Consider the following 24,330-nt stretch of genomic DNA (forward strand, 5'->3'; position numbering starts at 1 on the left):
TCATTTGGCCTCAGTCCTTCTCTGTCGCGTTGAATGCCTTGTCACTGTTACAGCATTTAGATTAGAAAGACAGTGAGTCTCTCATAGAAGCAGGAAAAGGCATAGGTCCCTTTAACCATCTGTACTATAAAAATAGGTATACTGTTTATATACCTAGACATTAGGTAGCCTGGAATACACTCGGACAATCACTGTTTTTTTACTATTGTTTCACTTCAACAATGGTGACATGGAGGTAATTATCATTAATTCCAGGCTAGGGTCATAGCTTTCAATCTGGTTGTGTATGTCTTGTTTATTGCCTTTCTTGATGCCTGTTAGCGATAGATACTGAATGTGTTAAATTCTCAATCTGTGATGTTTACAGACGTTTTGAAATTTGTTAAAATGTGGGAGTAGACCTTTAAAAAGGTAAACAGTAACTTAGAGGTAAAGAGGTGTCTTGTCTTTCTACTGTAGACTCCATGATAGATAAACTCAGAGCGAACAATAATGTATTCAACAAGGAAATGTCTTTAATCTAGGTTCAATTATATACTGAATAAGCAGGAAGTACACATTGTTTATGTTCAGCATGATGAAAGCACAAGTAGCAGACAAACTGTATAATATATTCAAATCATGTAAAAATGTAAATTGATTTACAGCATATATTCAATGATATTATACACCTCATTTTATGAAATCTGAACATGATTTGTGTGTGCGTGCGTGTGTGTGCCTTCCATTCAGAAATGTAATTCAGAGTAGCATTCTACCAGAATATATCAGCAATATTCAGACTATTGTCAACAATACTGTTAACTTCCAAAATAAAGAAAACATCAATTGTGTTAATAGGACGTTAGGCCTCCACCAGGCGCCAGAACAGCTTCAATGAGCCTCGGTATAGATTTGTCTGGAACTCTATTGGAGGGATGCGAACACCATTTTTCGGGAGAAATGTGGAAAACGCTGTCTCAGGCGCCACTCTAGAATCTCCCAGAAGTGTTCAATTGGGTTGAGATCTGGTGACTGAGACGGCCATGGCATATGGTTTACATCGTTTTCCTGCTCATCAAACCATTCGGTGACCACTCGTTCCCTAATGGATGGGGTGGGCGTTGTCATCCTGGAAGAGACCACTCCCATCAGGATAGATCTGATTCACCATAGGTTGAAGGTGGTCACTCTGAATGGCTGTGTATTTGTGGGCGTTTACCGTTCTCTCTAAGTGGTTGAGTGGACCTAAACCATGCCAGGAAAATGCACCCCACACCATAACAGAGCCACGAGATCCACCCTCATTCACTGAAATGTTTCCTTTTTTTTGGCAGTTACATGTAGTTCGCAGTGCAGAGAGTATTAGAATTAAAATATCTCACAGATCCAGTTGTTTGACTTGTGACATTCCTCGTCGTTCCACTCCCCTGGGTCTGATGAATGGTGGGAAAACGCCACACAGTCCTTGTCGGCCCCTAAAGAGCTGCTTGGCTTTCCAGTCTTCCAATACCTGCAGAATAAACAGAGAATCAGACTGGCCACTCTCCAAGTCAGGGAATTTTAATTGACACAGAACTCTTACGCTGTGGTCAGTGGTGTGCCGTCCACCCATTTCCAGGTCCCCTCAGTGTCAACGTTCGTCAGACCGATCCAGGTCTCATTCCCCGGTCCGTATAACCCATTGATAAATGTCTGTTATCACGGCAGAAAGACAGGATTGTTAATACAAAGTCTCCACTGCACATAAACACACACACGCACACACACGCACACGCACACACGCACACACACCTGTTCCTCTCTGCTGTTTATGATCACCAGGTGTGCTCCTCTCTCGTTGCAGTCCTTTCTGCTCTCCTCCCAGGTTTTAATCATGGTGGTGGTGTAGTAACAGCTGGAGCCAGATGTCTTCCATCCTTCCGGACAGGGTTTCCCAGAGCAAGATGATATTTTACATTCATTTTTACTTTCAATAGAAAAAATGCAACATATAAGGAAGTCAAAACGGGAACAAAATATTTTCCCAAATATATAAATATATTTATTTTTTTAACCTTTATTTAGCTAGGTAAGTCAGTTAAGAACTAATTGTTATTTATGATGATGGCCTACACCGGGCCAAACCCGGACGACGCTGGGCCAACTGTGTGCCGCCGTATGGGACTCCCAATCACGGCCAGTTGCGATACTGCCTGGATAAATTGTTAGCCGCATATTATGTGATACAGACAGTCCTTTCCAATGTACTGTAAACTGACGTTTTACTGTTAATCTCGTTGTTTAGTTTTTCTATCTGCCTTTGTAGCTGGTCTCTCTCTTTAATCAGGTTGTTATAACTGGTTTGTAGCTGGTCTCTCTCTTTAGTCAGGTTGATATTACTAGTCTGTAGCTGGTCTCTCTCTTTAATCAGGTTGTTATCACTGGTCTGTAGCTGGTCTCTCTCTCTCGACCAGTGAAGACAGTTATGGATGATTACCTGCAGGAGTACCATGAACTTCCAACTCACACAGAGTGAGCCATTCCGACCTGCCAGGGATGACCACAACAACGTAGCGACCCTCCATCTCATTGCACTGGAAGGTGTGGGTCTCTCCTGCTGGGATGTGGGAGATGACGGCACATCTGAGCGAGAGAGTAAGAAAGATGGAGAGATAGATATGGAGTGAAAGAGGGAGAGAGAAAGAGATGAGATAATCAGAGTGATTTAAGAGGTTCTATAATGCACCATACATATTCTGACTCTGTTAAATATGAAGCCACAGAATAGCTACAGTAGCATGGATGAAGACCAATGTATCAGAAAACCTGAGAGACAGGACATAAAAATGTACCAACATCTATATGTGTCACCTGGGGTTGTTGATGCCGTTGTTCTCCAATGAGTTACCGATGCGGATCTCAGCACCATCAAGCCTCTCAGGACAGCAGTCTCCTCTGTTGGTGAGGGTGACATCTGTTATTCTGTACACATTCAGCAGGTCCACTCTCCACCACGGGTTTCTGTCTTTCAGAGTGTGGGTGCAGGATCCATAGTGTGTGTTTCTTTTCCCATCAATGGCATCGGAAGCGTCGCGATTATTATACAGTGATGACTGAGTGGCCACTCCATTCAACGCCACATTTCCTACAGGGACATAGCGAAGAATGTTTGAATACAGAAAGTACCTGTTTTTGATTGTTGTAAGCATAGCCTGTGGTTGACAGGACTTTTTGAAGATTAGGGCCCTGTTGAATTAGGGACCTCTGAATAAATCACCAGCTGACAAGGAAGGAGAGGAGGATACCTGAGGACAAACTGAGAACAGAGAAACTAGAAAATGTACATTTCCAAATTAAAATGTGCATGCTTGCTAGCTTGTATTTGTGGTTGTTAAGTACGTTATAGTAATGATAGTGACTGCAGTAGTAATGGTAATGACTGGTTATAACTGAAAAAGTAGTTTTATTAATTGAGTGATTGATTGATTTATAGCTTGAACAAGTGATAATTGATGTGGTGTCTGTATCTTTAAAGGTTCAAAAGATACTAATACTGTTGGGGGTGATTTGATGCTAATTTAAGCAACTATAAATAGTTAGAATTTATAAATATTTGTAAAATGTTAAAGTTGATTTTATGTTTGTAGCTGGAATGGTTAAATTGCAGTAGCATTTAAAATGTCTCCTACCGTGTGTAGTTGACATTGTGTCCTTAAAATGTTATGTAAATTATTGTGGCTTGATATCGCAAAAGTTTAACTTGAAACATTTCTGAATCATTATTTTTTAGAGTGCTATGTCCTTTATTTACTTCCACAGAGTCAGATGAACTCATGGAAAACAGTTCCATGACTGCGTCCTGTATGAAGGAAGTTAGAGTTAGTTTTGCGAGCCAATGCTAACTAGCGTTAGTGCAGTGACTGTAAGACTGCAGGTAGAGTAGCTAACACTAGTGTACCTGTGTCTTGAGAAACTGCTGTTTTAGTAACCACAACACCTACTTTCTCTTAACTTTTCCAAACATTTGACATTTTGACCACTTTCCCAACAACTTGGACAAAAACTTAGAGCATATGAAATCTGAAATCAGAACAGAAATCAGAACGTTATAGCACTGGGGGAGCATATAAAACTGATTATGTCACACAACTAACCCCTACCCACTAAACTAGCCCACGATAACAAAACCCCATTCACTAACCAAACTATAATAGCAACCCTGCTTACTATAGCTAACCCATGGCCTACCTATCTAAAACATTCACTGTTACTTCTGCAATGTACTGCTACTAGTACTGCTGGGCTGCTTACTACTACTACCTAGTCTCCCATTGAAGACTACTATCAACTATTTATAAAACAGTCCCTCCCTCTACTACACCGGCATCAATTCTTCAACACTAACAAACTTCTAAACGTCTACCAGCATGCACCATCATATTTCTCTCCCCAAATATTAGCCATTTTGAGTAGAAATGTCGTAATCTAACTCTAGTGGATGAAATTAGTGATCTAACTGTCTCAAAGTAATATACAGAAGTTGTTATTGTATTATGTAATACAGACAGTAATTTCCAATTGTTCAGTAAATTGAAATGTTACCTTTCCTCTTCAGCTTTTCTGTCTCCCTCTGATGCTGGTCTCTCTCTTTAGTTAGGTTATTATTACTGGTCTGTAGCTGGTCTCTCACTTTAATCAGGTTGTTACAAATGGTCTGTAGCTGGTCTCTCTCTTTAGTCAGGTTGTTATTACTGGTCTGTAGCAGGTCTCTCTCTTCAGTCAGGTTGTTACAACTGGTCTGCAGCTTGTCTCCCTTTAGTCAGGTTGTTATAACTGGTCTTTAGCTGGTCTCTCTCTTTAGTCAGGTTGTTATTACTGGTCTGTAGCTGGTCTCTCTCTTTAGTCAGGTTGTTATAACTGGTCTGTAAGCTGTCTCTCTCTGCACCGGAATGCTCACCAGTGTCTAATGGAACAGTGACAAAGTTAATCAGTGATTACATCACCGAGGATTTAGAATGCCCCCCCCCCCACTGCCTTCTGCCCTCAGGCCAACTTCAATTCCTCTGGCAATGGACTCTACAAGGTTCCCGAAAGCGATCCACAGGAATGCTGATCCATGTTGATGCCAATGTTTCCCATAGTTCTGTCAAGTTGGCTGGATTTCCTTTGGGTGGTGGACCATTTTTGAAACACATGGGAAACTGTTGAGTGTAAAAAAAAAACAGGAGCATTGCAGTTCTTGACACAAACCGGTGCTCCTGGCACCTAATACAATCCCCCTATCAAAGGCACGTACATATTTTGTCTTGCCCATTCACCCTCTGAATTTCACACAAAGAATACATGTCTACATTTTCTCAAGTATTAAAATCCTTCTTTAACCTGTCTCTTCCCTTTCAACGACACTGATTGAAGTGGATTTAACCTCTTGGAACTCCCCATCCCGGATCCGGGATCGTGACTAAAGCCTCAGGCTCATTAGCATAACGCAACGTTAACGATTTCTGAAAATCGCAAATAAAATGAAAATAATGCGTCTGCTCTCAAGCTTAGCCTTTTCTTAACAACACTGTCATCTCAGATTTTCAAAATATGCTTTTGAACCATAGAAATTGACTAATTTGTGTAAGAGTATGCAAAGCTAGCATAGCATTTTGAGTAGCATTTAGCACGCAACATTTTCACAAAAACCAGATAACCAAATAAATAAAATCATTTACCTTTGAAGAGCTTCTGATGTTTTCAATGAGGAGACTCTCAGTTACATACCAAATGCGCAGTTTTTCCTGAAAGCGTCTGTGTGTAGGAGAAATCGTTCCGTTTTCTACATTGCGTCTGGCTACCGAAACGAACCGAAAATTCAGTCACCTACAACGTAAAACTTTTTCCGGATTAACTACATAATATCGACCGAAACATGGCAAACGTTGTTTGGAATCAATCCTCAAGGTGTTTTTTCACATATCTCTTCATTGATATGCAGTTCGTGGAAGCTTGCTTTCCTCTCTGTATCCCATGGAAAAATACTGGCAGCTGTCTTTTGCGCACCAATTTCGGTGCAGGACACTGGGCGGACACCTGGTAAATGTGGTCTCTTATGGTCAATCTTCCAATGATCTGCCTACAAATACGTCACAATGCTGCAGACACCTTGGGGAAACGACAGAAAGGGCAGGCTCATTCCTCTCGCATTCACAGCCATATAAGGAGACAATGGAAAACAGAGCCTCAAAATTCCTGCTCATTTCCTGGATGACGTCTCATCTTGGTTTTGCCTGAAGCTCACGTTCTAGGGCACGCACAGAAAATATCTTGGTAGTTCTGGACACGTCAGAGTGTTTTCTTTCGAAAGCTATCAATTATATGCATAGTCGAGCATCTTTTTGTGACAAAATATCTTGTTTAAAACGGGAACGTTTTTCATCCAAAAATGAAATAGCGCCCCCAGAGCATCAACAGGTTAACAAGTGACATCAATAAGTGATCATAGCTTTCAATTGGTTTCACCTGGGCAGTCTATGTCATGGAAAGAGCAGGTGTTCTTAATGTTATGTACACTCAGTGTATAAAAGTAATGGAAACCTTACTTGATGATGAATGCGACCAGTGAAGACAGTTACGGATTATTACCTGCAGGAGTACCATGAACTTCCAACTCACACAGAGTGAGCCATTCCGACCTGCCAGGGATGACCACAACAACGTAGCGACCCTCCATCTCATTGCACTGGAAGATGTGGGTCTTTCCTGCTGGGATGTGGGAGATGACGGCACATCTGAGCGAGAGAGTAAGAAAGATGGAGAGACAGATATGGAGTGAAAGAGGGAGAGAGAAAGAGATGAGATAATCAGAGTGATTTAAGAGGTTCTATAATGCACCATACATATTCTGACTCTGTTAAATATGAAGCCACAGAATAGCTACAGTAGCATGGATGAAGACCAATGTATCAGAAACCCTGAGAGACAGGACATAAAAATGTACCAACATCTATATGTCACCTGGGGTTGTTGATGCCGTTGTTCTCCAATGAGTTACCGATGCGGATCTCAGCACCATCAAGCCTCTCAGGACAGCAGTCTCCTCTGTTGGTGAGGGTGACATCTGTTATTCTGTACACATTCAGCAGGTCCACTCTCCACCACGGGTTTCTGTCTTTCAGAGTGTGGGTGCAGGATCCATAGTGTGTGTTTCTTTTCCCATCAATGGCATCGGAAGCGTCGCGATTATTATACAGTGATGACTGAGTGGCCACTCCATTCAACGCCACATTTCCTACAGGGACATAGCGAAGAATGTTTGAATACAGAATGTACCTGTTTTTGATTGTTGTAAGCATAGCCTGTGGTTGACAGGACTTTTTGAAGATTAGGGCCCTGTTGAATTAGGGACCTCTGAATAAATCACCAGCTGACAAGGAAGGAGAGGAGGATACCTGAGGACAAACTGAGAACAGAGAAACTAGAAAATGTACATTTCCAAATTAAAATGTGCATGCTTGCTAGCTTGTATTTGTGGTTGTTAAGTACGTTATAGCAATGATAGTGACTGCAGTAGTAATGGTAATGACTGGTTATAACTGAAAAAGTAGTTTGATTAATTGAGTGATTGATTGATTTATAGCTTGAACAAGTGATAATTGATGTGGTGTCTGTATCTTTAAAGGTTCAAAAGATACTAATACTGTTGGGGGTGATTTGATGCTAATTTAAGCAACTATAAATAGTTAGAATTTATAAATATTTGTAAAATGTTAAAGTTGATTTTATGTTTGTAGCGGGAATGGTTAAATTGCAGTAGCATTTAAAATGTCTCCTACCGTGTGTAGTTGACATTGTGTCCTTAAAATGTTATGTAAATTATTGTGGCTTGATATCGCAAAAGTTTAACTTGAAACATTTCTGAATCATTATTTTTTAGAGTGCTATGTCCTTTATTTACTTCCACAGAGTCAGATGAACTCATGGAAAACAGTTCCATGACTGCGTCCTGTATGAAGGAAGTTAGAGTTAGTTTTGCGAGCCAATGCTAACTAGCGTTAGTGCAGTGACTGGAAGACTGCAGGTAGAGTAGCTAACACTAGTGTACCTGTGTCTTGAGAAACTGCTGTTTTAGTAACCACAACACCTACTTTCTCTTAACTTTTCCAAACATTTGACATTTTGACCACTTTCCCAACAACTTGGACTAAAACTTAGAGCATATGAAATCTGAAATCAGAACAGAAATCAGAACGTTATAGCACTGGGGGAGCATATAAAACTGATTATGTCACACAACTAACCCCTACCCACTAAACTAGCCCACGATAACAAAACCCCATTCACAAACCAAACTATAATAGCAACCCTGCTTACTATAGCTAACCCATGGCCTACCTATCTAAAACATTCACTGTTACTTCTGCAATGTACTGCTACTAGTACTGCTGGGCTGCTTACTACTACTACCTAGTCTCCCATGGAAGACTACTATCAACTATTTATAAAACAGTCCCTCCCTCTACTACACCGGCATCAATTCTTCAACACTAACAAACTTCTAAACGTCTACCAGCATGCACCATCATATTTCTCTCCCCAAATATTAGCCATTTTGAGTAGAAATGTCGTAATCTAACTCTAGTGGATGAAATTAGTGATCTAACTGTCTCAAAGTAATATACAGAAGTTGTTATTGTATTATGTAATACAGACAGTAATTTCCAATTGTTCAGTAAATTGAAATGTTACCTTTCCTCTTCAGCTTTTCTGTCTCCCTCTGATGCTGGTCTCTCTCTTTAGTTAGGTTATTATTACTGGTCTGTAGCTGGTCTCTCACTTTAGTTAGGTTATTATTACTGGTCTGTAGCTGGTCTCTCACTTTAATCAGGTTGTTACAAATGGTCTGTAGCTGGTCTCTCTCTTTAGTCAGGTTGTTATAACTGGTCTTTAGCTGGTCTCTCTCTTTAGTCAGGTTGTTATTACTGGTCTGTAGCTGGTCTCTCTCTTTAGTCAGGTTGTTTTTACTGGTCTGTAGCTGGTCTCTCCCTTTAGTCAGGTTGTTATTACTGGTCTGTAGCTGGTCTCTCTCTTTAGTCAGGTTATTATTACTGGTCTGTAGCTGGTCTCTCTCTTTAGTCAGGTTGTTATAACTGGTCTGGAAGCTGTCTCTCTCTGCACCTGAATGCTCACCAGTGACTAATGGAACAGTGAAAACGTTAATCAGTGATTACATCACCGAGGATTTAGAATGCCCCCCCCCCCCACTCCCTTCTGCCCTCAGGCCAACTTCAATTCCTCTGGCAATGGACTCTACAAGGTTCCCGAAAGCGATCCACAGGAATGCTGATCCATGTTGATGCCAATGTTTCCCATAGTTGTGTCAAGTTGGCTGGATTTCCTTTGGGTGGTGGACCATTTTTGAAACACATGGGAAACTGTTGAGTGTAAAAAAAAAACAGGAGCATTGCAGTTCTTGACACAAACCGGTGCTCCTGGCACCTAATACAATCCCCCTATCAAAGGCACGTACATATTTTGTCTTGCCCATTCACCCTCTGAATTTCACACAAAGAATCCATGTCTACATTTTCTCAAGTATTAAAATCCTTCTTTAACCTGTCTCTTCCCTTTCAACGACACTGATTGAAGTGGATTTAACAAGTGACATCAATACGTGATCATAGCTTTCAATTGGTTTCACCTGGGCAGTCTATGTCATGGAAAGAGCAGGTGTTCTTAATGTTCTGTACACTCAGTGTATAAAAGTAATGGAAACCTTACTTGATGATGAATGCGACCAGTGAAGACAGTTACGGATTATTACCTGCAGGAGTACCATGAACTTCCAACTCACACAGAGTGAGCCATTCCGACCTGCCAGGGATGACCACAACAACGTAGCGACCCTCCATCTCATTGCACCTGAAGATGTGGGTCTCTCCTGCTGGGATGTGGGAGATGACAGCACATCTGAGCGAGAGAGTAAGAAAGATGGAGAGACAGATATGGAGTGAAAGAGGGCGAGAGAAAGAGATGAGATAATCAGAGTGATTTAAGAGGTTCTATAATGCACCATACATATTCTGACTCTGTTAAATATGAAGCCACAGAATAGCTACAGTAGCATGGATGAAGACCAATGTATCAGAAAACCTGAGAGACAGGACATAAAAATGTACCAACATCTATATGTGTCACCTGGGGTTGTTGATGCCGTTGTTCTCCAATGAGTTACCGATGCGGATCTCAGCACCATCAAGCCTCTCAGGACAGCAGTCTCCTCTGTTGGTGAGGGTGACATCTGTTATTCTGTACACATTCAGCAGGTCCACTCTCCACCACGGGTTTCTGTCTTTCAGAGTGTGGGTGCAGGATCCATAGTGTGTGTTTCTTTTCCCATCAATGGCATCGGAAGCATCGCGATTATTATACAGTGATGACTGAGTGGCCACTCCATTCAACGCCACATTTCCTACAGGGACATAGCGAAGAATGTTTGAATACAGACTGTACCTGTTTGATTGTTGTACGCATAGCCTGTGGTTGACAGGACTTTTTGAAGATTAGGGCCCTGTTGAATTAGGGACCTCTGAATAAATCACCAGCTGACAAAGAAGGAGAGGAGGATACCTGAGGACAAACTGAGAACAGAGAAACTAGAAAATGTACATTTCCAAATTAAAATGTGCATGCTTGCTAGCTTACATTTGTGGTTGTTAAATACGTTATAGTAATGATAGTGACTGCAGTAGTAATGGATAATGACTGGTTATAATTGAAAAAGTAGTTTGATTAATTGAGTGATTGATTGATTGATTGATTTATAGCTTGAACAAGTGATAATTGATGTGGTGTCTGTATCTTTAAAGGTTCAAAAGATACTAATACTGTTGGGGGTGATTTGATGCTAATTTAAGCAACTTTAAATAGTTAGAATTTATAAATATTTGTAAAATGTTAAAGTTGATTTTATGTTTGTAGCCTGAATGGTTAAATTGCAGTAGCATTTAAAATGTCTCCCACCGTGTATAGTTGACACTGTGTCCTTAAAATGTTATGTAAATTATTGTGGCTTGATATCGCAAAGGTTTCACTTGAAACATTTCTGAATTATTATTTTTTTCGAGTGCTACGCTAGTGTACCTGTGTCTTGAGATACTGCTGTTTTTGTAACCACAACACCTACTTTCTCTTAACTTTTCAAAACATTTTACATTTTGAACACTTTCCCAACAACTTGGACAAAAACTTAGAGCATATGAAATCTGAAATCAGAACAGAAATATGTTCTACCAATCAAGTTATAACACTGGGGGAGCATATAAAACTGATTATGTCACACAACTAACCCCTACCCACTAAACTAGCCCACGATAACAAAACCCCATTCACTAACCAAACTATAATAGCAACCCTGCTTACTATAGCTAACCCATGGCCTACCTATCTAAAACATTCACTGTTACTTCTGCAATGTACTGCTACTAGTACTGCTGGGCTGCTTACTACTACTACCTAGTCTCCCATTGAAGACTACTATAAACTATTTATAAAACAGTCCCTCCCTCTACTACACCGGCATCAATTCTTCAACACGAACAAACTTCTAACGTCTACCAGCATGCACCATCATATTTCTCTCCCCAAATATTAGCCATTTTGAGTAAAACATGTAGTAATCTAAGTCTAGTGAATGAAATAAGTGATCTAGCTGTCTCAAAGTAATATACAGTAGTTGTTATTGTATTATGTAATACAGACAGTAATTTCCAATTGTTCAGTAAATTGAAATGTTACCTTTCCTCTTCAGCTTTTCTGTCTCCCTCTGATGCTGGTCTCTCTCTTTAGTCAGGTTATTATTACTGGTCTGTAGCTGGTCTCTCTCTTTAGTTAGGTTGTTATAACTGGTCTGTAGCTGGTCTCTCACTTTAGTTTGGTTGTTATAACTGGTCTGTAGCTGGTCTCTCTCTTTAATCAGGTTGTTATAACTGGTCTGTAGCTGGTCTCTCTCTTTAGTCAGGTTGTTATAACTGGTCTGTAGCTGGTCTCTCTCTTTAGTCAGGTTGTTATAACTGGTCTGTAGCTGGTCTCTCTCTTTAGTCAGGTTGTTATTACTGGTTTGTCGCTGGTCTCTTTCATCACGGTAACGCTGACCAGTGTCTAAGGGAACATATAAAATATTAATCAATGATTATGTCGCTGATCATTAAGAATGCTTCAGTGAAAACATACTAAACTTACAGTTGACACACATGCCTATGATCGCAGCCAGTAGGAGAATACACAGCAATCCAAGACACAATGTAGCAACTCCGAATGATCTCTTCCACCACTGAAAATGCACTGAATCACAAGAATGTTTCATACAATCTTTGCAACAACATTTATTGTTCATTTTTATTTTATTTGACAGAAATTCATTATTTGCTTTCAACTCAAACCGTCACCATTAGACTCAAACACAGACACTGTGTGTGTGTGTGTGTGTGTGTGTGTGTGTGTGTGTGTGTGTGTGTGTGTGTGTGTGTGTGTGTGTGTGTGTGTGTGTGTGTGTGTGTGTGTGTGTGTGTGTGTGTGTGTGTGTCTGTGTGTGTGCGTGCGTGCGTGCGTGCGTGCGTGCGTGCGTTGATACCTGAATATTGAAAGCCATGTCTTGTTCTGGGCTTAACATATATGTCGTCATCAATATCCAAGATATTCATTGTGCTGGAGTCATTGTCTTCTGTCTGTTTTTATATAGATTTCCTCAGATATCTTTACATATATGCTCAAATACTTCTGTATCTTTCACTGCTTTAGGTGTACATTTAGAAAATATGATGCTTGCACATGACTAAATGTTTACTAAAGCGTACCAAAGCTTGTCCTCATAAACCGTTTAGACAAAAAAACACTTGAGACAAAAAGTCACACACAAACAGTCTTCTTTCTCAGACCCCCAGTGACACATTAAGCAAAGAAAATAATCAGAATATGAATCCAAAATAACAAACGCAATGAAAAAACATTCTTACCATGGTCACAGTTAAATGGATGAATCCAAATATGCTGCACTGGTGTGTATTGAAGTAATATGGAGGAGCGGTCTGAGCTGGTGGCAATGACTCAATGGCTTATTTCCCATAGTTGTTTAAAGGCTAAAGTCTGATTGCAACACATGTTACTCAACACGTCCATGTGAGATTATTATTTTAATTTTTTTTACCGTTTATTAAATTTATGCTGCTTTGAAAGTTGATCAAGTTGTAAAACCACATAGGAGACAAGGACTGTATAATATTCTGCTGGGATTATCCACACTACAATACATTACTCGTGTAGAGAGTAATAGAGAGACTTTCACAAAACCGAAACAAAACAACAACAAAAAGCTTTCCATGAACATTATCTCATCAAGTTCCCCGATTTGGCGAAACATTAACCGTATTAAATTGCCTAATTGTTTTCCATGCAGGACACTGTTTCTAGAATTGCATTCATTTGGTTTCCTGGAGTTTCTAGTATTGCTATAGAACATTCACTGTAGCTCATTTGGTTTCCTGGAGTTTCTAGTATTGCTATAAAACATTCACTGTTGCTCATTTGGTTTCCTGGAGTTTCTAGTATTGCTATAAAACATTCACTGTTGCTCATTTGGTTTCCTGGAGTTTGTAGTATTGCATTCATTTGGTTTCCTGGAGTTTCTAGAATTGCTATAGAACATTCACTGTTGCTCATTTGGTTTCCTGGAGTTTCTAGTATTGCTATAGAACATTCACTGTTGCTCATTTGGTTTCCTGGAGTTTCTAGTATTGCTATAGAACATTCACTGTAGCTCATTTGGTTTCCTGGAGTTTGTAGTATTGCATTCATTTGGTTTCCTGGAGTTTCTAGAATTGCTATAGAACATTCACTGTTGCTCATTTGGTTTCCTGGAGTTTCTAGTATTGCTATAGAACATTCACTGTTGCTCATTTGGTTTCCTGGAGTTTCTAGTATTGCTATAGAACATTCACTGTAGCTCATTTGGTTTCCTGGAGTTTGTAGTATTGCATTCATTTGGTTTCCTGGAGTTTCTAGAATTGCTATAGAACATTCACTGTTGCTCATTTGGTTTCCTGGAGTTTCTAGTATTGCTATAGAACATTCACTGTTGCTCATTTGGTTTCCTGGAGTTTCTAGTATCGCTATAGAACATTCACTGTTGCTCATTTGGTTTCCTGGAGTTTCTAGTATTGCTATAGAACATTCACTGTTGCTCATTTGGTTTCCTGGAGTTTCTAGTATTGCTATAGAACATTCACTGTAGCTCATTTGGTTTCCTGGAGTTTGTAGTATTGCATTCATTTGGTTTCCTGGAGTTTCTAGAATTGCTATAGAACATTCACTGTTGCTCATTTGGTTTCCTGGAGTTTCTAGTATTGCTATAGAACATTCACTGTTGCTCATTTGGTTTCCTGGAGTTTCTAGTATCGCTATAGAACATTCACTGTTGCTCATTTGGTTTCCTGGAGTTTCTAGTATTGCTATAGAACATTCACTGTTGCTCATTTGGTTTCCTGGAGTTTCTAGTATTGCTATAGAACATTCACTGTAGCTCATTTGGTTTCCTGGAGTTTGTAGTATTGCATTCATTTGGTTTCCTGGAGTTTCTAGAATTGCTATAGAACATTCACTGTTGCTCATTTGGTTTCCTGGAGTTTCTAGTATTGCTATAGAACATTCACTGTTGCTCATTTGGTTTCCTGGAGTTTGTAGTATTGCATTCATTTGGTTTCCTGGAGTTTCTAGTATTGCTATAGAACATTTCTTCCTTTCCATTTATCCCCCCTCGGTCTCATGTCATGTTGTGTTCTCATTAGAACACAGTCAGTTGAGCGATCAGGCTTCATTTGGCCTCAGTCCTTCTCTGTCACGTTAAATGCCTTGTCACTGTTACAGCATTTAGATTAGAAACACAGTGAGTCTCTCATAGAAGCTGGAAAAGGCATAGGTCCCTTTTACCGGTAATGTATAGTAAAGAAAATTATACTATTGGGGACATCAAACATTCAGGCAGACTATGGAAGCTCTCGTCTAGAGCTACTAGTTCAATTATGTTCAGGAGCGTTTCTGAACTATCTAAATGTTTGATTTTTTTAAAATGTGACTGGGCAACATTAACTATCATCCAAAACCAAATTATTTTTTGCCATACTAAATTATTTTATAAACTGCTAATTTTCCTAATGTCGACAGTTTGTGTTAGTGCCTTACACTAGCTCCCATTTTCACTGCATACAATTTAGTGAAGTTACAGTACTCATCGCTTTTACCTCAGATTGGTGATGGTTTGGTACCGTTTATTTTATCATATGGGGATGTCGGTCGCAAGACTTAGAAAGAAAGTTGTCATTTTCAAACTCTTATGGCAAGGGAAAATTGGGACGCTGTCTTTATAAAAGCCCACAAATACAAGGATTTAAATATTATTTGTATATTGATGTGAGTGTACATATACTAGCTAGCTAGCTAATTAGATCAACACATGATACAACCTATCGACACAGTCCGGACCGCACCAAACAAATAAGGCTGTTCCCAGTCCGGACCACACCAAACAAATAAGTCTGGTCCCAATCCAGACCGCACCAAACAAATAAGGCTGGTCCCAGTCCGGACCGCACCAAACAATTAAGGCTGGTCCCAATCCGGACCACACCAAACAATTAAGGCTGGTCCCAGTCCGGACCGCACCAAACAAATAAGGCTGGTCCCAGTCTGGACCGCACCAAACAAATAAGGCTGGTCCCAGTCTGGACCGCACCAAACAAATAAGGCTGGTCCCAGTCTGGACCGCACCAAACAATTAAGGCTGGTCCCAGTCCGGACCACACCAAACAATTAAGGCTGGTCCCAGTCCGGACCGCACCAAACAAATAAGGCTGGTCCCAGTCTCGACCGCACCAAACAAATAAGGCTGGTCCCAATCCGGACCGCACCAAACAAATAAGGCTGGTCCCAGTCTGGACCGCACCAAACAATTAAGGCTGGTCCCAATCCGGACCACACCAAACAAATAAGGCTGGTCCCCGTCCGGACCACACCAAACAAATAAGGCTGGTCCCAGTCCGGACCGCACCAAACAAATAAGGCTGGTCCCAGTCCGGACCGCACCAAACAAATAAGGCTGGTCCAGTCCGGACCGCACCAAACAAATAAGGCTGTTCCCAGTCCGGACCACACCAAACAAATAAGGCTGGTCCCAGTCCGGACCGCACCAAACAAATAAGGCTGGTCCCAGTCTGGACCGCACCAAACAATTAAGGCTGGTCCCAATCCGGACCACACCAAACAATTAAGGCTGGTCCCAGTCCGGACCGCACCAAACAAATAAGGCTGGTCCCAGTCTGGACCGCACCAAACAAATAAGGCTGGTCCCAGTCTGGACCGCACCAAACAATTAAGGCTGGTCCCAGTCCGGACCACACCAAACAAATAAGGCTGGTCCCAGTCTGGACCGCACCAAACAAATAAGGCTGGTCCCAGTCCGGACCGCACCAAACAAATAAGGCTGGTCCCAGTCTGGACCGCACCAAACAATTAAGGCTGGTCCCAGTCCGGACCACACCAAACAAATAAGGCTGGTCCCAGTCTGGACCGCACCAAACAAATAAGGCTGGTCCCAATCCGGACCGCACCAAACAAATAAGGCTGGTCCCAGTCTGGACCGCACCAAACAATTAAGGCTGGTCCCAATCCGGACCGCACCAAACAAATAAGGCTGGTCCCAGTCTGGACCGCACCAAACAAATAAGGCTGGTCCCCGTCCGGACCACACCAAACAAATAAGGCTGGTCCCCGTCCGGACCGCACCAAACATATAAGGCTGGTCCCAGTCCGGACCGCACCAAACAAATAAGGCTGGTCCCAGTCCGGACCGCACCAAACAAATAAGGCTGGTCCAGTCCGGACCGCACCAAACAAATAAGGCTGGTCCAGTCCGGACCGTACCAAACAAATAAGGCTGGTCCCAGTCCGGACCGTACCAAACAAATAAGACTGGTCCAGTCCAGACCGCACCAAACAAATAAGGCTGGTCCCAGTCCGGACCGCACCAAACAAATAAGGCTGGTCCCAGTCCGGACCGCACCAAACAAATAAGGCTGGTCCCAGTCTGGACCGCACCAAACAAATAAGGCTGGTCCCAGTCCGGACCGCACCAAACAAATAAGGCTGGTCCCAGTCCGGACCGCACCAAACAAATAAGGCTGGTCCAGTCCGGACCACACCAAACAAATAAGGCTGGTCCAGTCCGGACCGCACCAAACAAATAAGGCTGGTCCCAGTCCGGACCAAACAAATAAGGCTGGTCCCAGTCCGGACCGCACCAAACAAATAAGGCTGGTCCCAGTCCGGACCGCACCAAACAATTAAGGCTGGTCCCAGTCCGGACCGCACCAAACAAATAAGGCTGGTCCCAGTCTGGACCGCACCAAACAAATAAGGCTGGTCCCAATCCGGACCGCACCAAACAAATAAGGCTGGTCCCAGTCTGGACCGCACCAAACAATTAAGGCTGGTCCCAATCCGGACCGCACCAAACAAATAAGGCTGGTCCCAGTCTGGACCGCACCAAACAAATAAGGCTGGTCCCGTCCGGACCACACCAAACAAATAAGGCTGGTCCCCGTCCGGACCGCACCAAACAAATAAGGCTGGTCCCAGTCCGGACCGCACCAAACAAATAAGGCTGGTCCCAGTCCGGACCGCAAACAAATAAGGCTGGTCCAGTCCGGACCGCACCAAACAAATAAGGCTGGTCCAGTCCGGACCGTACCAAACAAATAAGGCTGGTCCCAGTCCGGACCGTACCAAACAAATAAGACTGGTCCAGTCCAGACCGCACCAAACAAATAAGGCTGGTCCCAGTCCGGACCGCACCAAACAAATAAGGCTGGTCCCAGTCCGGACCGCACCAAACAAATAAGGCTGGTCCCAGTCCGGACCGCACCAAACAAATAAGGCTGTTCCCAGTCCGGACCGCACCAAACAAATAAGGCTGGTCCCAGTCCGGACCGCACCAAACAAATAAGGCTGGTCCAGTCCGGACCACACCAAACAAATAAGGCTGGTCCAGTCCGGACCGCACCAAACAAATAAGGCTGGTCCCAGTCCGGACCAAACAAATAAGGCTGGTCCCAGTCCGGACCGCACCAAACAAATAAGGCTGGTCCCAGTCCGGACCGCACCAAACAAATAAGGCTGGTCTCAGTCCGGACCACACCAAACAAATAAGGCTGGTCTCAGTCCGGACCAAAAGAAGACGTCCAAAAGACATCTGTATAAGTCCCCTTACTGGGAAGTAGCCATCAACAAGTAAAAACTAGAGGATGTCCTTCTATCATCATGCTCTACTGACTCCTGTGGTGGGCCGGGCGCATGCACGCTGACGTGGTGGCCAGTTGTGCGGTGTTTCCTCCGACACATTGGTGCGGCTGGCTTCCGGGTTAAGCGTGCAGTATGTCAAGAAGCAGTGTAGCATGGCAGAGTCCTGTTTCGGAGGACGCATGGTATACGGGAGTTGCAGAGATGAGACAAGGCTGTAACTACCAATTGGATATCACAAAACTGTGGAGAAAAGGTGTGAAAAAATCGTATTAAAATAAATGAAAAAGTGCATTCTGTCTTCTCTTCTGCAGCTGGGCTATTTTGTCAGTTTGGAAGTCAAGATCATTAACAATCTTTATCTTTGACTTACTTCTTCTAAATTGTGCTTAGACCCAACTCTTGGCCATATGTTCCTTTCTTTCCTCTCTGCCTCTAACATACAGACTTTTCCTCTGTCTTAACTTCTCCTTTCATTACCCCATTCTGAGCTTTAGGACCCACTCATACTGCCGTGTCAGCTAATTCCGCTTTTATCTTAGACCACCAGGGGTGTCAGACTCATTCTAGGAAGGGCCTTGTGTCTGCTGGTTTTTGGTTTTTCCTTCCAATTAATAAGACCTAGACAACCAGGCGAGGGGAGATCCTTACTAATTAGTGACCTTAATTCATCAACCAAGTACAAGGGAGCAACAAAAACCCGCAGACACTTGGTTTTCCGTGGAATTAGTTCATAACCTCATATTAAAAAAGAGCAACTTTTCAGGAAGTGAAACAAAATGGAACAGTCAACAAATCAGATATTCACACATCACCAAATAATTGCTATTTTACCAAAGAATTCAAATAATAACAATAAATGATTACAATAGAGTTTTGCACACTTTATATGAGCACAACCAATCACCGGGGGCAAACTACCTGCCCTCCAGGACACCTACAGCACCCGATGTCACAGGAAAGCCAAAAAGATAATCAAGGACAACAACCACCGAGCCACTGCCTGTTCACCCCGCTATCATCCAGAAGGCGAGGTCAGTACAGGTGCAGCCTGCTATACACTCCTATCCCCGTCGACTGGTTCGTACATAACACATGATTCATTCAGGCTGCTAATGCATTGTATGCAGCCTGCTATACACTCCTATCCCCGTCGACCGGTTCGTACATAACACATGATTCATTCAGGCTGCGAAGGCGTTGATTTCCTTCTTAACTCTATTTAATAGCGAGAAGGTGAGGAAAATATGCAAACATTCTTTATGAAACACAATTTTCCTCCACCACGCTAAAGTGGTAAATACCTAGGATTGCTAGTCCTGGATGTTGACTATTGCTTGCAACAACATCCGGAAGTAGCATTAGCCACTCTAGCATGCTCCCTGCTCTGTTGTTGACCCTCCTGTAGCTCCCTGCTCTGTTGTTGACCCTCCTGTAGCTCCATGCTCTGTTGTTGACCCTCATGTCGCTCCCTGCTCTGTTGTTGACCCTCCTGTAGCTCCCTGCTCTGTAGCCTCCTGCTCTGTTGTTGAGCATCCAGTAGCTCCCTGCTCTCCATGCTCTGCTGTTGACCCTCCTGTAGCTCCCTGCTCTGCTGTTCACCCTCCTGTAGCTCCCTGCTCTGCTGTTCACCCTCCTGTAGCACCCTGCTCTGTAGCTTTCTGATCTGCTGTTCACCCTCCTGTAGCTCCCTGCTCTGTTGTTGACCCTCCTGTAGCTCCCTGCTCTGCTGTTCACCCTCCTGTAGCTCCCTGCTCTGCTGTTCACCCTCCTGTAGCACCCTGCTCTGTAGCTTTCTGCTCTGCTGTTCACCCTCCTGTAGCTCCCTGCTCTGTTGTTGACCCTCCTGTAGCTCCCTGCTCTGCTGTTCACTCTCCTGTAGCTCCCTGCTCTGTTGTTGACCCTCCTGTCGCTCCCTGCTCTGTTGTTGACCCTCCTGTCGCTCCCTGCTCTGTTGTTGACACTCCTGTAGCTCCCTGCTCTGTAGACTCCTGCTCTGTTGTTGAGCATCCAGTAGCTCCCTGCTCTCCCTGCTCTGCTGTTGACCCTCCTGTAGCTCCCTGCTCTGCTGTTCACCCTCCTGTAGCTCCCTGCTCTGCTGTTCACCCTCCTGTAGCACCCTGCTCTGTAGCTTTCTGCTCTGCTGTTCACCCTCTTGTAGCTCCCTGCACTGTTGTTGACCCTCCTGTAGCTCCCTGCTCTCACTGCTCTGTTGTTTCCCCTCCTGTAGCTCCCTGCTCTGTTGTTGACCCTGCTGTAGCTCCCTGCTCTGTTGTTGACCCTCCTGTAGCTCCCTGCTCTGTTGTTGACCCTCCTGTCGCTCCCTGCTCTGTTGTTGACCCTCCTGTCGCTCCCTGCTCTGTTGTTGACCCTCCTGTAGCTCCCTGCTCTGTAGACTCCTGCTCTGTTGTTGAGCATCCAGTAGCTCCCTGCTCTCCCTGCTCTGCTGTTCACCCTCCTGTAGCTCCCTGCTCTGCTGTTCACCCTCCTGTAGCACCCTGCTCTGTAGCTTTCTGCTCTGCTGTTCACCCTCCTGTAGCTCCCTGCTCTGTTGTTGACCCTCCTGTAGCTCCCTGCTCTGCTGTTCACTCTCCTGTAGATCCCTGCTCTGTTGTTTACCCTCCTGTAGCTTCCTGCTCTGTTGTTGACCCTCCTGTAGCTCCCTGATCTGTTGTTGACCCTCCTGTAGCTCCCTGCTCTGTTGTTGACCCTCCTGTAGCTCCCTGCTCTCCCTGCTCTGTTGTTTCCCCTCCTGTAGCTCCCTGCTCTGTTGTTGACCCTGCTGTAGCTCCCTGCCCTGTTGTTGACCCTCCTGTAGCTCCCTGCTCTGTTGTTAACCCTCCTGTAGCTCCCTGCTCCGTTGTTGACCCTCCTGTAGCTCCCTGCTCTTTTGTTGACCCTCCTGTAGCTCCCTGCTCTGTTGTTGACACTGCTGTAGCTCCCTGCTCTGTTGTTGGCCCTCCTGTACCTCCCTGCTCTGTTGTTGACCCTCCTGTAGCTCCCTGCTCTGTTGATAACCCTCCTGTAGCTCCCTGCTCTGTTGTTGACCCTCCTGTAGCTCCCTGCTCTGTTGTTGACCCTCCTGTGGCTCCCTGCTCTCCCTGCTCTGTTGTTGACCCTCCTGTAGCTCCCTGCGCTCCCTGCTCTGTTGTTGACCCTCCTGTAGCTCCCTGCTCTGTTGATGACCCTCCTGTAGCTCCCTGCTCTGTTGTTGACCCTCCTGTAGCTCCCTGCTCTGTTGTTGACCCTCCTGTACCTCCCTGCTCTGTTGTTGACACTGCTGTAGCTCCCTGCTCTGTTTTTGGCCCTCCTGTACCTCCCTGCTCTGTTGTTGACCCTCCTGTAGCTCCCTGCTCTGTTGTTGACCCTCCTGTACCTCCCTGCTCTGTTGTTGACACTGCTGTAGCTCCCTGCTCTGTTGTTGGCCCTCCTGTACCTCCCTGCTCTGTTGTTGACCCTCCTGTAGCTCCCTGCTCTGTTGATGACCCTCCTGTAGCTCCCTGCTCTATTGTTGACCCTCCTGTAGCTCCCTGCTCTGTTGTTGACCCTCCTGTACCTCCCTGCTCTGTTGTTGACCCTCCTGTAGTACACTGCTCTTCTGACCCCTGTTTGGTAGAACTCTGCTCTGCTGTTGTCTGCTCTGCTCTTTGATGACTTTAAATGAATTAGCTACATCATTCAGTGGCAATTTAGAATGTTAATCAATTTCAGTACCTCAGCATTGCCATTTTCATATCAACAATTTATATTTTCGAAAGAAACCTGGAGCTGCCTAAAAATTGCCATTTTCCTTATGATTATGTTCCTCATCTGAGCTGTCACTGGCCACTCTTCTTTAAGCCCAGCTCTGTGGAGTGTACGGATTAAAGTGGTCCAATGGACAGATACTCCAATCTCCGCTTTGCAGCTCCTCCAGGGTTATCTTTGGTCTCTTTGTTGCCTCGCTGATTAATGCCCTCCTTGCCTGGTCTGTAGGTTTTTGTGGGCAGCCATCTCTTGGCAGGTTTGTTGTGGTGCCATATTCTTTCCATTTTTATTATTATGGATTTAATGGTGCTCTGTGGGATGTTCAAAAATTTTCTGATATTTTTTTAGAACCCAACCCTGATCTGTACTTCTCCAAAACGTTATCCCTGACCTGTTTGGAGAGCTCCTTGGTCTTCGTGGTGCCCCTTGCTTAGTGGTGTTGCCCCTTGCTTAGTGGTGTTGCCCCTTGCTTAGTGGTGTTGCAGACTCTAGGGCCTATCAGAACAGGTGTATATACTGAGATCATGTGACAGATCATGTGACACTTAGATTGCACACAGGTGAACTTTATTTAACTAATTATGTGACTTCAGAAGGTAATTGGTTGCACCAGATCTTATTTAGGGGCTTCATAGCAAAGGGGGTGAATACATATGCACGGACCACTTTTACATTATTTTTTTTCCAAATAATTTTTTACATTTCACTTCACCAATTTGGACTATTTTGTGTATGTCCATTACATGAAATCCAAATAAAAAACCATTTAAATTACAGGTTGTAAATGCAACAAAATACGAAAAATGCCAAGGGGGATGAATACTTTTGCAAGGCACTGTAGATGTTCAGTCTCCCCTGTACTCAGTCTCCCCTGTACAGTATGTAATTTATAACCCCCCACCCTAACCTGGGGTTGACCAATCAGAAGTCCTTGCAGTACAACTTGGCCAATGGCCAAATAATAAGGAGCCTGCTCCAGACTCAATGTACAGACCGTAGGACACGTAGCTCTGAGTTCAGGAGTGACTTTCCAACGATTCTAAACAGCTGTTGTACTGAAACCCAACTCCTATTTACATTGACAATTCCCTATTGCCCGTTAGTACTCTCATCCTCTCATCCTCTACGTTGTGTGTTTATCTTCAAAATATTCTTACACTAGCAGTAACCTTGCTGATGACACGATAGCTAGTAGTTAGCTAGCAACTGCCACACACATCTAATCAATCTGTTCACTCTTAAACAAGCAGAGATTATTTATGAGCTAAAAACATGGGGAGATTAAACTTTGTCTGTCAGATTCAGTGACAATTGTTTGGGTTACCTAAATCTATTTAGCTAGCAACCTAGCCATTTCATTTGCACTTTCCCTCAAAACACAATATCAACAGCAGTTTTATATCTGAGAAATATTTGTCTTACTCCAGAAAGACAGTTCCCGCTCAGCCCAGTCAAAACTGTTCGCTGCTCTGGCCCCCCAATGGTGGAACAAACTCCCTCACGACGCCAGGACAGCGGAGTCAATCACCACCTTCCGGAGACACCTGAAACCCCACCTCTTCAAGGAATACCTAGGATAGGATAAAGTAATCCTTCTCACCCCCCTTAAATGATTTAGATGCACTATTGTAAAGTGGCTGTTCCACTGGATGTCAGAAGGTGAATTCACCAATTTGTAAGTCGCTCTGGATAAGAGCGTCTGCTAAATGACTTAAATGTAAATGTAAATGTAAATGTAAAGATACAACATTACATTGATTAAAGTGCACCTTATCTTTGATCATATCTGGCAACTGTACTCAAATATTAACCAAAATCTCCTTAGAAAAGTGAAGATGCGCCCTTCTCTTCAAGAGCCTCTTCAAGATACAGGGTTTGACCGACTGCTTTGACTGTTTTGAGAGCCAATGGACTTAAGAGTTTTGATGAAAAGCTATTTTGAATACATTTCATTGGTCAAGGGGCCTGAAACAGATGAATACAGAGGTAAAGGGCAACCAATAATATTGATTAATGTAAAAAAAATGTAAAACACCAAATTTGAAGTTACAAGGATTTCATCAGGCAGTGATGATATGGAATGTGGCACTTTGAAGGCGCCACAGCTATAGCTTGCTTGTCTGTAATGGTACGCCACAGCTATAGCTTGTTTGTCTGTAATAGTACACCACAGCTATAGCTTGTTTGTCTGTAATGGTACGCCAAAGCTATTGCTTGTTTGTCTGCAATGGTACGCCACAGCTATAGCTTGTTTGTCTGTAATGGTACGCCACAGCTATAGCTTGTTTGTCT

At 43.4% G+C, this 24,330-nt stretch overlaps 2 protein-coding genes across 4 annotated transcripts in view; one reads left to right on the top strand and one right to left on the bottom strand.

The window, feature by feature from the left end:
- Window positions 1-24,330, top strand: part of grip2b (glutamate receptor interacting protein 2b) — a 217,007-nt gene that overhangs the window by 40,893 nt on the left and 151,784 nt on the right. The window lies entirely within an intron of this gene.
- LOC135541334 (uncharacterized) lies at window positions 496-13,060 on the bottom strand. Of its 3 annotated transcripts, XM_064967504.1 has the most exons (13): window positions 12,960-13,058; window positions 12,578-12,671; window positions 12,187-12,288; window positions 11,743-12,105; window positions 10,144-10,417; window positions 9,770-9,915; window positions 6,964-7,237; window positions 6,592-6,737; window positions 2,833-3,106; window positions 2,459-2,604; window positions 1,774-1,898; window positions 1,565-1,674; window positions 496-1,492 (listed from the first exon to the last, which is right to left on the bottom strand). In XM_064967504.1, the coding sequence occupies exons 1-13, from the start codon at window positions 12,960-12,962 to the stop codon at window positions 1,351-1,353; spliced, it is 2,199 nt and encodes a 732-aa protein (XP_064823576.1). In that variant the 5' UTR covers window positions 12,963-13,058; the 3' UTR covers window positions 496-1,350. The 3 variants fall into 3 exon arrangements, 2 of the variants coding, with proteins under 2 accessions (XP_064823576.1, XP_064823577.1); XM_064967505.1 differs by lacking the exon at window positions 12,578-12,671 and having other exon boundaries at window positions 12,960-13,060; XR_010455960.1 differs by lacking the exon at window positions 496-1,492 and having other exon boundaries at window positions 1,774-1,948; window positions 12,960-13,059.

Source organism: Oncorhynchus masou, chromosome 6 (genome assembly GCF_036934945.1).
Source record: "Oncorhynchus masou masou isolate Uvic2021 chromosome 6, UVic_Omas_1.1, whole genome shotgun sequence".
In the NCBI taxonomy this organism is placed as follows: Eukaryota; Metazoa; Chordata; class Actinopteri; order Salmoniformes; family Salmonidae; genus Oncorhynchus; species Oncorhynchus masou.